General features: G+C 40.8%; 1 protein-coding gene and 1 long non-coding RNA gene across 3 annotated transcripts in view; one reads left to right on the top strand and one right to left on the bottom strand.

Moving 5' to 3' along the window:
- The window catches only part of ST6GALNAC3 (ST6 (alpha-N-acetyl-neuraminyl-2,3-beta-galactosyl-1,3)-N-acetylgalactosaminide alpha-2,6-sialyltransferase 3), a 226,281-nt gene extending 223,497 nt beyond the window's left edge, over positions 1 to 2,784 (bottom strand). For both annotated transcript variants that reach the window (XM_014939462.1, XM_014939463.1), the window contains exon 1: positions 2,559 to 2,784. In XM_014939462.1, the coding sequence (XP_014794948.1) occupies positions 2,559 to 2,576 (18 nt within the window). In that variant the 5' untranslated portion in view covers positions 2,577 to 2,784. The remainder of the gene's footprint in view (positions 1 to 2,558) is intronic.
- Positions 1,874 to 9,999, top strand: LOC106886473. The gene is made up of 3 exons (XR_001411661.1): positions 1,874 to 1,973; positions 4,447 to 4,697; positions 9,868 to 9,999. It is a non-coding gene; the product is annotated as an uncharacterized LOC106886473 (long non-coding RNA).
- The last annotated feature ends 4,205 nt before the right edge of the window (positions 10,000 to 14,204 follow it).

The following is a 14,204-nucleotide window of genomic DNA, read 5'->3' as shown; positions in this document are numbered from 1 at the left end:
GTTCTTTGCACTTTACAGACACCTCTATCCAATCTCATTTAAACTAAACTCACACACTGTCAAGGTTTAGGCCAAATTGGCTTACATTGGCAACAGATGCTCCCCCCTACTTCTCCAGGAGAAAAGAGGGAAGAGATAAAGAGATTTACGAGTTTAGAATGAACAACGTTCAACAAGTTTCAATATCTTTGTCAGAGAGAGAGAGGAATGAGTTCCAGGAGGGAGGTGGGGGGGAAGTTCGTGTGGTGCAAACTAATAAGTCTAAGGAGGCAGGATAAGCCAAAAAGCAGACCCACAGAGGCACTTAGGGCTGAAGTGGCTGCAACACACAGTTATTCTGTCTTCCCATCCACTGTGCCACTCCTTATTTAAGTTCTATACCTATAGAACATTTTATTTTATTTGATGTTTCCACACAGGCTACTGACTGAATAAACAAGAGACTCAGGATAAACTTAAGAGAAAGGAAGAAGATGTAGCTAACAGGTTTGTATTTTCAGGAAGGAATTAGCCTGGTATCACATCAAAAATATACATTTTTTTATTTCTGTGTTATGGTAAAAACTTGAGGAGTACCTGTAGGCATTACATTAAAAACTTGTACACAGTTAGGTGCCTTGATCTAGACATTTAAATTACTCCTGTGGGATGTCTGTCTGAGGAAGTCCAGCCTGCCTTATGGCAAAGCTAATCTTCACATATCTATTTCACTTTTTATCCTTGCACTGGCCTGCATTAACAAGATTAAGAATTAAGGTGGCAGAGAGCTGTCTGTCAAGGGATAGCAATTTATCTATTAATTTAATCATCAGAATTAAAACCAAATGGAGCTCCAGGACTGGGCAAAGGGAAGGTGCTTATTGTGTTGTAATTCATGCTGTAAAAGGCAGGCCCTGCAGAAGTCATGCTTGTGGCAGGCTGTGTCACCAGACTGTGCAGGGGAAAGGATTGGGGGTGGGAGGACACAGTGAAGTTTTCTTGTGAAAGGATGCTCTTATTTAACTGTTAGGGCCAGAGGGAAGATTTTGCATGTGATCTCTCTACATAGTGAAAAAAAAAAACAAACAACATAAAGAAATTCTGTCCTCTGGATGAGTCGCAGATCCAAGCTAAATCATCCAGGGAGTGTTTGAAAAGGAGCGCGCACACTTATCTTTGTGAAGCCAAACTCCATTCACAGAGCTCGTATCTCCTCATCCCAAATCACAACTTACTCTCAATTACATCACTGCTGTCTGCTTAAAGGCGTTTGTTACTATCTATCTCCAGGCAGAACCTGCTAGTTCAGGGAAGTTTCTGTACTTAAGGCGGACTTTGCCATATTTTTAAATATAAAGTGCCACAGCCTACACGTACGGGGCAGAAAACTCAAAAAACATCCATGTACCACAGACCAGCTAGAAGGGAATGAATGAATGAAAGAGAACAGTGCAGCAAAATAAGAAGTTGTTTCTAAAGTTGAACGCAAAAAAAAAAAAAAAGTGGTAAGAATTGGATTCAAGGAGACACAGGAAGGTTTATTATTTGGGGACTATTTTGAAGCTTTGCAATTTATCCATTTTGCTGATATGCTGAAGGCAACTGCTACGAGAGGCCATCCCAAAGTCTGGGATAATAAACCCTTTGTTAGAAGATCAGACTGAAAATAACAAAGCATTCACAGATGAGTTTTATTTACCGAAAGGAATGCAGTGCAAAGGTATTCAAAATACACACAGAAAGTAGCAAGGCAGACAGCAAACGGATCTAAAACAAATCACTTTCAAGCCAGGCACAGGAGAGTGACTCCCTGCAAGTGACAACACCGTAAAGGAAACAAACGCTGTTTGTTCTCAACTGACTGCACTTCCGCCTCCTCCCCTTTCATTCAACACTCGGTGCTGGTGATGCTCCCTCCATCCCCATGACATGCTGGCTGCAAATACTTTTATCTCGGTGAGGAAGGCAGGGTGGAGAAAGCATAGGATCACATGGTAAGTTTACGCTTATATTTGCTGAAGGGGAAAAGCCTGCTATCACATAGGTCCCTTACTTAGCAAAAGCAATTAAATGTTAAGTATAATTGTGTGAGGCATGTGGATCTTGGGTAAATTCAGCAGAGGAGTGTGTGCTTAAGGAGCAAATGGGATAGCTGTGTACATCTGCAACCTTTGCTTTAAAAGCGGTAAATACTGCATGGTCAAAAAAAAGCAAATAACTTCCCCCGTTTTGTCCTTTGTACTGGAAGTCGGTTGCCTGAATGCAATTGCTCCTGACGGAATTCAGCTCAAAGTCAGCTGAGACAAACCAGAGCCCCTCACCCCCCTCCTATTATTCAGTACACAGTTCCCTTCCCGCTAGCCGGTAGCTCGCAGCTCTGACAATGCAGGGAAAGAGGAAAAGAATGGCAGAGGGAAGCAGAGCACAGCTGTACGTTGCAGAATCTCTCCATATTCATTCGCCAAACAAAGCCAGTATTCAAAAAGACAAGGAAGATGCAATAGGACCACACCGAATCCATGCCTCTGAGCAGCGAGGGGCTCTCTAACAATGCATTTAAGCAACAGATAGAGATTTACCTTCAAAATGCAGGCCATGTTCTTTCTCTATCCTTCCTACCACAGAGCAGCAGGATTCTACTTTGTGAGCAGCAGTTCCAGTGTCAGGCAAAAGGCTGGTAGAGCTGCAGAACTGCTAGAGCCTACATTCCTGTAGATCCAAATAAGGGTACCACGCATCCAGGATCCGTTAGTCATATTAGTCTTTTTATGCCCCGTTTGTTCCACCCATCAGCTCCTGCCACTGGCTGGGAGCCAGCGCGGTACCTCCCCTCCGTCACATGACCCAATTTGATTCATGGCTCCAGCGTGTATTTTTGTGAGCTCCGGGACGCTCTCGCGCAATACTATACGTACAAATGGCAATCTGTACCTTGCAGATGTTTTGCGATGGTTGGAAGTGAAGCTGCATGTTTATAATTAATCTCTGTGCGACTCTCTAAATGTTCTCAGGAGAGAGTTGCTGCCTGTTGGTCAGAAAAGTCCAAACTCTATTATTATTTGTGCTCTAAAAATCTTTACGCTGCTTGTTAGCGTGAAGTGTCATTTTATATTCAGCCCTTTTCACTGTACAGAAGGCTTCCCCTTTGAAGACTGCAACTGCTTCCCTAGGAGAGCTAATCATTGCCAGCAACCAACACAGATACCCCACCAGAGGTGCTTGTGTTGTGCTGTGCCTGCCTTTTTGCGTAAAGGGCTGGCACACATCACAGGGAATGGAACCCATGGGCTGGTTTGGGGGGTTTCTTTCATTTGTGCAAGTCTGATAAAGGTTCTCTGAACTTTCTTAGGGCTTTCTATACTGCAGCAGGATTAACTGCGGATTAATGCATTTGGCTGATTCGGATGATGTTACATCATCTCACTAAATTCAAATTCTTTTACATATCACACTCTAAATATTATAAAGGTTTTACTTCATATTTATCTCTTCTCCTGCAGCCTCTTTCTCTGCCTTTTACACTTTCCCAGTACTTCTCATTACTACATCTTGGAACCCTTTGCATTTTCTGTACTTGGCACCTTCCCTGTATTCCTTGTGTGCTACATTGCTTCACTCCCGCTGCTTTAATACACACCAAAGAACTCCCTCTCCTGTAATAAATTCCTTGTAGTGGATGTCTTCATCCCCTCTGCAGTAACTCAGGGTACCTGTTTACATGCAGCCAATACACTCCAGTTAATGTTATGAAACTGCTTACCATGAAGATCCTTAATATGTGGAATCCAGAAGGGGTTAGTACTGTGTCGCACATTTAATAACCACTACTGTTCCCTGCCTGGCAAGCCTCTGCTGTCCAGGTGCAATCCCTCAAGACAGTAAGTATGCTGAAACTAAAGGAATTGTCTGTCCTCATTTCTATGCTCTCCCAAGAGCAGAGCAGAAAGGGACTGGGGAGGCTTTCTTCTGCTCACACTCCTCAGCTGGCTTCCTGTGCACTTCCAAAGGAGATGCCAGTTTGTGTTGGGCCTTTACACCACCCCTCCAAAGCACTAGAGTTTTACACTGGTCCTGCAAATTCCTCAGCCCCTCTCACCACTGGAAATCCACCTCTTTGCTCAACTACAGCTGCAAGCCAAAGCTCTTGAGGTGGAAACTGTAGTTTTGTTGGGGATAATAATGAAAAAAATATATTGAAGTTTCTAACTATGTGTTGTCTAACATAAGGAAGTATCTAAACAACAAATCAGTGGAAGAAGCTTGTGAGGGAGGGACCTGTGATCTTTTTTTATTAGAAGCTGCCATCAATAAGTGTTACATCATTCTGGATTGCAGTTTATGCCTCTCTAAGGACTAGTTATTCATAAGGAGTTCTCTAACAAAGCTCTGTTTTTTAATGACTAAGATACACAAATTATTCTTTTTTTTTTTCCAAATTAAAAAATAATTACTTCTTTTTCTCTCCAGCAGTTAAGCATCTAGTTTTTCTGGGACTGAAACTATTTCTTCCATCTGTGCAGTGAGCATGGGAAAAGCTTCTGAAACAAATGCAATATTTTTCATCCCCTTCGCACCCACCCCCTTTACCAACTCTGTAAGGAACAACAGGAATGAGACTTAGAGAGAAGCTGTCCTGAAAAGGTCAACCATTTCAAGATGTCCAAAGCACTGAGGAATTTGCAATGAATGGTATTCCTTAAGGAAAGGCAGAGATGTGGGTAGGTGTCTTGTTTAAAACAAACGCTTAAAGCATTTCTCTGACATGCTTTGATTCTAAATACCATAGCAGACAAAACGTGGTGACCTTTAATTTATAGACTTTTTGTAAATGGACATTTATCTTAAAGATACTTCATCATTACTTCACTCCAGTGACAGCCATCCTTCTCTCCCCCACCACAATCCAACCACCTCTGATTCACCTGCCTGTTGAGATGCTTGTATGACAGGGCATAACAAAAATAATATCTTAGATTGTCCAATAAGCAGCTACAGCCCCTCTGAGTTTTCTTAGTTTAGTAAAATATATTTTCTAGAATACTAAAAATGCTGTAAGTGCTTATGAGTTTCCTGCAGTGTTCAGAAGGTCCCACAGCTCCTGTTGGCCATTCCCAGCCAAAAGGGATCCCTGCAGCAGCAGCATCTTTTGTTTTAGACGATGCTCTGCTGGTGCTTGTGAGAGAGCCATGAGAAACTCTGCATTTGTTCTCTGCAAATACAAGCGAAGCTTCAATTTTTTCTTTCAGAACTTAGAGAGGAGAAAATGTAAACCCATGCCTTTCAGAAAAATATGCACTTACTTTAAGGAGGGATATGAGATTCCACTTTATTTGCTCCTGAGGACAAGAACTGGAGGTGTGACTCTAGCTGAGATCACCATAAACAGCAGCAGCAAGTCCAGCCTTAGGCTGAGCTAATTTCACCTCAGAGAAACTACATGAAGAGATGCATCCACCAAATGATAAAAGCTAACAAACATTGTAAGCACATCTTTTCCATAAGCCTCATGAAGTATTTCACTTGAATTTAAAATGCTCTTGAAATCAGCTTTAGGTCAAACATAGCTCACTCAAATTTCAGTCGCGCCTGCAACTTTCCTTCCAAAATGAGCACAGTTGTTGCCTGGTAGGGATGTCAAAGGCAGCATGAAACTGCTTTTCAAGACTGAATCATTGTGACAGTCCACACAAAGTCAGTATTTCTAGTTCTGATGAGAAAGATGTGGCATATTTGCCATCTAGTTCAAACCCTGCCAATGCATTCCTATGGAGATGCAGCACTGGGGAAAATATGGTTGTTTGAGTAGTAGACTTTTTGCAATTCTAGGTCTTAAAAACTAAATCTGTCATGATAGATCCTTTGTGGAAAAAGCTGATTAAACCTTAATTTGCAAAGATGATTACAGCTACACAATACCAGAATTCAAAAGTTTCTCTACACTGCCAATATGGTTAGCTATGCTGGGCTAGACTGTGTCGTGAATATTGCTGAATTGGTTTCTAAGGTGAATGGACATCACAGAATAGTTTGGGTTGGAAGGGACCCTTAAAGGTCATCTAGTCCATGCTGGCTGTCTTGAATCACCTTCACCTCCCTGTCTTCCGTGTGCCTTAGCATAGCTTCTAGGAGGACATGCTCCATGATCTTCCCAGACACAGAGGTGAGGCTGACAGGTCGGTAATTCCCAGGCTTCTCTTTTCTACCCTTTTTAGAAATGGGAGCAATGTTTCCCTTTTTCCACTCACTGGGGACTTCACCTGACTGCCATGACTTTCAAATGTCCTGGAGAGTGGCTTGGTGACTACATCAGCCAATTCCCTCAGGACTCTGGGGCGAGTCATGTAGCTGATGAAGCTGTACTTTAACCTATGATAAGAACTTCAAAGCCAAAACCCACAAAGAGGTAGCAGACTTAAACATTAAGTAAGTTAGTCCCATACCCTGTATTTTAAAAGCACCTGCTTAGAGAAAGTCTGAAAACTATCATCTTCTCACTAACTTGAAATCAGACACTGTCGTCTCTAGTGAAAATGCGCCAAAAAGGAAAAAACTGTTTTTACACTTGGTGCCACTACAAAGTTTTGTCAGGTAGGGGTGACACAAGACAGCATTTCTCACCCTTCAGGTGCAATTTGAGTCAGTAGTTGAGTAACAGATCTGCTGCTCTACTGTTATCCAGACAACTCATCTTGCCAACCTTCTGTATCAATTTTTCCTTACCTCATGTAAATCACCGTTAGAGGTAAGCACTATAAGCTACTCAGCAGCCCGATGGTGTGGCAGAGGTAGAAGCTGAGATGACAGGAAGACAGCAGGCTATGATATGAACAGGAAATCTTATCAAGTTATCCGAATGCTACATGCAATTTTAATTTAAGCCTTTTCATGAGCCTGACTTTTCAGGTAAGAAAAAAAGCTAAGTCAAGCTAGTGTGCTTCATTTCAGAGCTGACCTCCTGCTACACACCGTCTGGAAAGCAGAAGCTGAGGAGAACACATGGGGCTTAATACAGCTTGAATTCTACCTTTACTTTTCAGAAAATCCTTACAGCTTAAAACAAGAATGCCATATAAACATTAGTGAAAGAGCCCAATTGGAAGTATAAATTGCCCTACCCAGCTTCCTTCTCTGCACAATTCATCTGTACCTTACTCAGCTGCAGGACAACCATGCTACATTGGAAAAAAAAAAAAAAAAAAAAAGGTTTACTTGTGGAATACTTCTGCATGTTTTGCTGGCAGGAGAGAAGGCTTGCTTGGCACCATTAATGCTATTCGAAATTCAGCTCATCACCTCACTATTATTCAGTGTCATGGTAACAATTTAGCATAGCCACACAGCACTTTCAGACCTTGCACATTTTTGAGCTCTATTTCTGCTCGAGTCAGGTTGGGGAACCGATCATCGGGTGGTGAGAGTGACTTGTGTCTTGCCAATTCTTTTACTATTATTATAATTGTTATTTTCCTTTCCCATTATTGTTCTATTAAACTGGCTTTATCTCAACCCACAAGTTGTTTTTCTTTCCCTTTTCCCCCTCCTCTTCCCCCTATGCTTCAGGGCAGGTAGGGAGCAGGGATGAGTGAGAGGATGCAATGGTCCTAGTTGCTGTCTGGGGTTAAACCATGACACAATCCAAACTCATCTGAGAACTTCAGGTTTCTGCTTCTGAAGTTGCTTATTAAACCGTAATCATTTTACACCGAACTACAGATTGTTCTGATTTATATTAATAAAAAAAAGTGTATGTCATATCTTATTCGCAAATTTGTTTTAACAGAACAAATGGAATTTAAATGGCATTCAAAATACAGCCAAAAAAAAGAAAAGGTGCTCAGAGAAGAAAACTGTCCATCTCCCCAGGCAGCTTCTCTCTAATTAAAACAGACAAAGCAACTCTGAAAGGTGCCGCGTCCACTTATGCCACCAACTGTTTTGCCAGTATAAAAATAGTAAGATAAACAAATGTATAACTTACTGCAGTCTCCAGGAGAAGAAAATCCACCAATAATATTCTGAAGGGCATTGAAAAGCTAAACCACGTGTCATTTAAAGGTAATGTTACTGACTAGAAAATATGGTTGGTTGGTAGACATTTCTTGATAATTCTTCAGCCAAGGACATATTTGTTTTTTCCATTATTACTTTTTAGATTCTTTGCTCCTGTCATTAATGCCTTACACTCCCACTATTTTTATAATATCTAATTCTAACATCACAAAAACATTATTTCACACTTAGTTATGTCCATGTCAGTTTTCTCTCTAATGAGATTTTTATCTTGGAGAATACAGGTATTCACATAAAAGGAGCTTAGGGAAAGGAACCAGCGATGACTTCAATCACAATATTGAAGGCCCTAAATTGGAACAGAAAATTTAAACCCAGCATTTCAGTTTAGGAGAATATCTTCTCCTGAACTGCAAAGGCAGAGACTGTCCCCTGCCGTGCTTCCTCCAAAGATCCAGTCAGTTCCTGGTTTTATGGGCTAAGTTCTGTTATTATCCAAACTGTCTGTCTTTAAAAAAAAAAAAAAACACACACACAAAAAAGACCCCCCAAAACCCACAAACCACCAAAACCCTGTCCTTATCTCTTCCCGAGGCTTTATCTACTGTTTCTTTGCTCTTGAAAGGGAAACCTTAAAAGCACAGCAGTAAAGATAGATTTGTTTAATGCAGGAGGGAATTAATCTTGGGGGGAGGGGGGTGGGGGGGGGGGGGGGGGGGCAGCGGCAGCAGGAGGAAGAAGGAAAGTGTGGAGGTTTTTTGACCACTCTCACATAACATATCTAGAGGGCCTCAGCCCCAGCACTGTCAGACCTGAGTCACCTTGTTCAACAGCATCCTGCTACGCATCATACCATCATAAAATTCTGAATCCTAAAGCCTTATTTCAGTTTTGAATGAAGAATTGTCCGCCAGGGAAAATAACTACATAAATCTCTATTCTGGGAATGATATGGGAACTTGAGAATCCTGGTTTTTTGTTAGGGAGGGGGGAGGTTGTGAAGAACAGTAACAAATCTCTACTTCACATGCTGAAAAATAGGGTAAAGAGAGCCCCTGGGACTCACCTTGTCTACCCAGTGTCCTGTATATTATCCTTTCAGGCACTGTGTAGACCCCATCACAGTCAGCATCCTCTGAGGGTTCCTGGAGCTCTTCCTCTGCTCTGTCTGGCAGAAACAGGGCCCTGAGTTGGGACAGCAACGGGCACTGCTCAACAGACTCTGCTCTGCCATGAATAGAAAGCCAGAGGAATGTGCAATGCCACCAGGGACATGCCATGCCACCACAGACAACAGATTATCTGCCCCACACCTTCTTAAGAGAGAGAGGGAGCACATAACAGCCAGGAGAAAGTCCAGGATGGAGGCTGGACATGGCTGGGGTCCAGAAAAAGAAGATCCCGAAAGCACATTTGGCCTATGGTCCAGAACTTTCTATTTCTAATTAAAACCAGCACAACAGCAAGACAAACGCAGTGGAAGGATTTTTTTTCTAATCTTAGTCTTAGGGTTTCAAGTTCTTTTGGTTACGTGCTTTCAACAGGAAAAACAAACAAGTGTAATCAGAAATGGGTCTGATTCTGCAACACTTTATCACCTGCAGGCTCTAGCAAAACCAGCAGCACGCACAGGATACAAACTAGTACAAAGTGTAGCTTGTAGTCTGGTTTTATTGAGCATTATGAATTAGCATTATTTTAGCATACTATAAATGGATCTGTAACATGATGACAGTAATTTTCGGGACACAAATGTGTTTCACAGATGTTTTCTCGCTTGAATATATTTTATTCAGTTATGGCCCCGATGTTTAGACATGCAGCAAAAAAAATGTGATTTATATACCAGAAAACTAAGCAATGTTTTCATGTTAACAGGAGGTGTCATCTGGAGAGATTTACAGAGACGGTCAGAAACTCACTGGAACCCACGTATTCCTGTTTTTAAACCTCATTCTGTACTCGATTCCTGAGTTATGAAACCAATAAAGCTATCATGCTGAAATTCAACTCCACTCTTTCCATTAAAATTCTCTCAATGAAATTCCCTTCTTGACACATTTAAAATCTTACTTAGCCACAGCTTGAGAAACGGAAATGGTAAAAGCTGCTTACAGATCTTGAATCATGAGCTTTACTCCCCTGAATCTGAATAAACTAATATTCTACTCCCCTATTAAATCCACACCATTCTTGAAGCTTTTAGAGCCATTATCCAGCCATCATGCTGTGTCCTAACGTCAACAGACTTTGCTCCACAGGATCTAAAGAGAAGAAAATATCTACCTTGTTATTAAAGCTGCTTTCACCCACAAAAAACTGCCAGTAGCAAAACTTTGGTGTACTTTGAAAGTCCATCTCAAACTAGAGACACGTATTATCAAGAAAAAGGCTTTTATATCTTCTGAAACACCTGATAGACATAATGCCAGACTTCTAACAAAATATATTTCATGCAATGCTTTTAATTAACAATGTTACAAGTTTATAACTGATGATAAGCTTGCTTCTGACAGTTTTCTGTGTAATACCGAACTAGAAGATAAAAAGAGGCAATTATAGGGGGATTTAAGGTGAGTTAGAGAACTTTTGGATATTGCCTTTATTGGAATAATCAACAACCCTGACTTTAAAGGTTTAGGGTTCCAAACACAGAAACTTACACACAAATGCTATTATTGAAAACATTCAATTAAAGTTGTAGAATTGAACAAAAGAATAAAGAAATACAGTAATTCAGTTTGTCTGTGCAACTTTAGCCTGGACACACAGATGTCAGAATTTTTAAATTACATCATCACACAAGTCTTTCCCCAAAGAAAGTTTTTGGTTTGGGGTTTTTTTTGTTGCTTCCCCCACCACCACCCTTTTTCCTCCCTTTTCTCGTCCAAAAGATGAGAGTGAATCAGCATTTCATGAATATGCTGTTTCCTACAGAATCACTGCTTCACTTACTGGAAAAAATTAAAAATTATACAGTGAATGAGAAATGGGTTTAAGGAAAAACTGCAGTAGTCTGATGATTTAATCATCAAAGGCAGCTGTGAAGAGGTGGATTCTGTACTGTCTCTAACAGAAACTCTCTGACGCTCTCTGAATTAATAGCTAGACACTAGTATTATTTTCCTTCATTTTCTGAACTCCCAATTTGAAATCATAAGGGCGTATTCAGTAATGCACTGGGAACTTGCAACTGCAATTGAGGGTAATAGGGATTATATTTTAAGCATATTAATTGATAGATAGTGCTAAGTACTCCGCAAAAAAAAAATATCTTAGGCACCCTATATTGGACAGCAACATAAATGAACACTTTAACCATTTTTTTTCTTTGACTCACTTTCTTTCCTATAAAGCAGTAATAATTTTTAATGTGGACATGTCATATTACACTGAATGGCATAAGAGTGTCCATTAGGAAATTAGGCATCCTGTCTCCAGGAAATGCGTTCACTGTCATGAGGTAAGACGTGGCATAGGGCCACACTTGGGCAAGGAGGAGCAAACAGAATATTAACTAGCTGTTCTCCACCTCCATCTTGCCAACCTGTGCACATAAACAAGTCAGGAGCATTAGAACAAAACCCATGCTGTTTAAAACTGCCCTGAGGAGAAGGACTTGGTTTGTTGGTGGATTAGGAGCTCAACATGAGTGGGTAATGCATGCTCACAGCCCAGAAAGCCAACCACATCCTGGGCTGCATCAAAAGAAGTGTGGCCAGCAGGTCAAGGGAGGTGATTCTACCCCTCTACTCTACTCTGGTGAGACCCCAATGTGTTCAGCCCCATGTATGGGGCCCTTAACTTTAGAAGGACATGGACCTATTGGAGTGAGCTTAGAGGAAGGCCACAAAGATGATCAGAGCAGGGTAGGAAGGAGAGGGTGGAGCACCTCTTCTACAAAGGCTGAGAGAGTTGTTCAGCCTGGAGAAGAGAAGGATCCAGAGAGACCTTATAGCAGCCTTCCAGCAGTTGAAGGGGGTCTACAGGAGAGATGGGGAGGGACTACTTATGGGGGAGTGTAGCATTAGGACAAGGGGTGAGAGTTTTAAACTGAAAAAGGGTAGATTTAGATTAGGTATTAGGAAGAAATTCTTTACTGTCAGAGTGGCAAGATGCTGGAACAGGTTGCCCAGAGAAGCAGATGCCCCATCCCTGGAGGTGTTCAAGGCCAGGCTGGATGGGGCAACCTGCTCTAGTGGGAGGTCTCCCTGCCCAGGGCAGGGGGTTAGAACTAGATGATCTTTAAGGTCTCTTCCAACCCGAACCATTTTATGATTTTAGAGTTTTTCAGAAAGGCAAAAAGTCCTCTGTTAACAGTTTCCCCAGACTGAAAGTGGAAGATGCATACAGCCATTACAGTGGTAAAACTCAAATATTTGTTGATCTGAGTATTTTTAAAAAGCCTTTTTTTTTTTTTTTTTTTTTGAGTGATTTAATCCTGACATACATCAGTCTAAGCCAGTGAGGGACTTAGACTCAGTGGCCTTTGGTGTAAAATACCAGATTTTGCAAAGATAATTCAATTTGCAAACTTTTCACTGGAAGTAAGTTGTGTATCTCCAGGAGATATTTACCATGTCTTCAATCACACAATCATTTACAAACCTTCACAGCTATCATTCCTCCCTCATTACAATTTAAAGGTCTCTGTAAAAATATTCTCAGCAGTTTCAGTACACAGTTATTAATATTGCCCTAGTCACAGCCTGTGTCCCAACAGCAATCAGAACTTGGACCCAAAACAATACAGAACATTTATGTGAAAAGGGTTCATAACGCAGATTTTTAACACTAAAGTGCAAGACAAGGAAAGAGCTTTCCTGCCCCTATATTTTCAAGATTATTATCAGCATATAATTTTTCTGTGTCTGTTCTGATTATTTAAAGCATAGCCATTAGCATTTGCAAATCACATAACATCCTGATTCTCTTGCAACAAAAGTACAAGTAATGGTGTATGTGAACAGCAAGAAGGGAATAAATTAATCATAAAGAGCCATATTTTAAATAGAAAATATTTTCAGAACGAAAATAATTTTAATCATCCTCAGGTGCGGTAACACTCTGCATTTCATTTTCCCCCTGAGATTAACACTAATTCTAGAAATAAATCGTAATAAAACTACATTATTTCTGTTAATCCACCAGAAAATATCAAAGTTAAAAATAGCCTGTGATTTATCATGCACACAATAATACAGATTTACAACATTTTTATTATTTTCAAAGCCTTCCAGGATTTTCCTTATCAAGATGTGACAGAAGTCTTCCCACAGCTCAGTTTTCTCTCTAAAATGCTGCAGTACATGATAAAGAAAATGCTTTATAGTTGGAGATAAACTTACCATGTCTGGCTTTCCATTTTAATAAAAGTTACAGCGGCATTTGGAGAAACTGCAGCATCAGATTTCATTGACTCTGAAAAAAATACATACTAGGAGCTACGATTGACTTTATGCACATTTAGACATCTTGTATAGCAGTCGTGGAAGCAAGAGGTTGTAAGGACTTGAAGGACTGGTTCAATTTAAATTCTGGACTCCACATGCAAGCGGATGGCTGCTCACACTAGAAAGTTTCAGAGTATATGGATAGCCTAGATTTTTGTACGTGAAACTAAATGCAACACCTATCTGCAAGCACAGAGTTCCTCCACTTTATTCATCTAAAATAAAGTTATTTTTTGCAGTTAAAGGCTCCTAAAGTAAAGGTGCATAATTTTGGGGTTCATGGCAGGGAGAGATTTCATTATGTTGGCCTAATCCTTTTATTTCCCTTAATTAAGTATCATTTCAGAAGTGGATGCCACAGGAAAAATGGTCAAATCTACTGGACTTTGCCTAGGACCATATTTATGTCCTCTTTGGTATAAATCATAGAATGGTTAGAGTTGGAAGGGACCTTAAAGATCATTGAGTTCCAACCTCCCTGCCCTGGGCAGGAACACCTCCCACTAGACCAGGTTGCTCAAAGCCCCGTTCAGTCTGGCCTTGAACACTTCCAGGGATGGGGCATCCACAACTTCTCACAATCCTTAGAGAGTTTTCCTTAGAAGGAAGATATAAACTTGACTGTTAGGTGAGGTCATGAACAACAGATGGGCAACTGGTTCAGAAGCGTCAGGAAAAATAGCTTTTTAAGTCATAGCTCTGTCAGATCCTTTGTATTCTTGGACAATTTGCTTTGTAAGTTAACATTTATTTACCTTCTCC

This window comes from Calidris pugnax, unplaced genomic scaffold (assembly GCF_001431845.1).
Source record: "Calidris pugnax isolate Ruff unplaced genomic scaffold, ASM143184v1 scaffold18, whole genome shotgun sequence".
Classification (NCBI taxonomy): domain Eukaryota; kingdom Metazoa; phylum Chordata; class Aves; order Charadriiformes; family Scolopacidae; genus Calidris; species Calidris pugnax.
The sequence above is the reverse complement of the archived record's forward strand: the minus strand, read 5'-3'. Positions and strand labels throughout refer to the sequence as shown.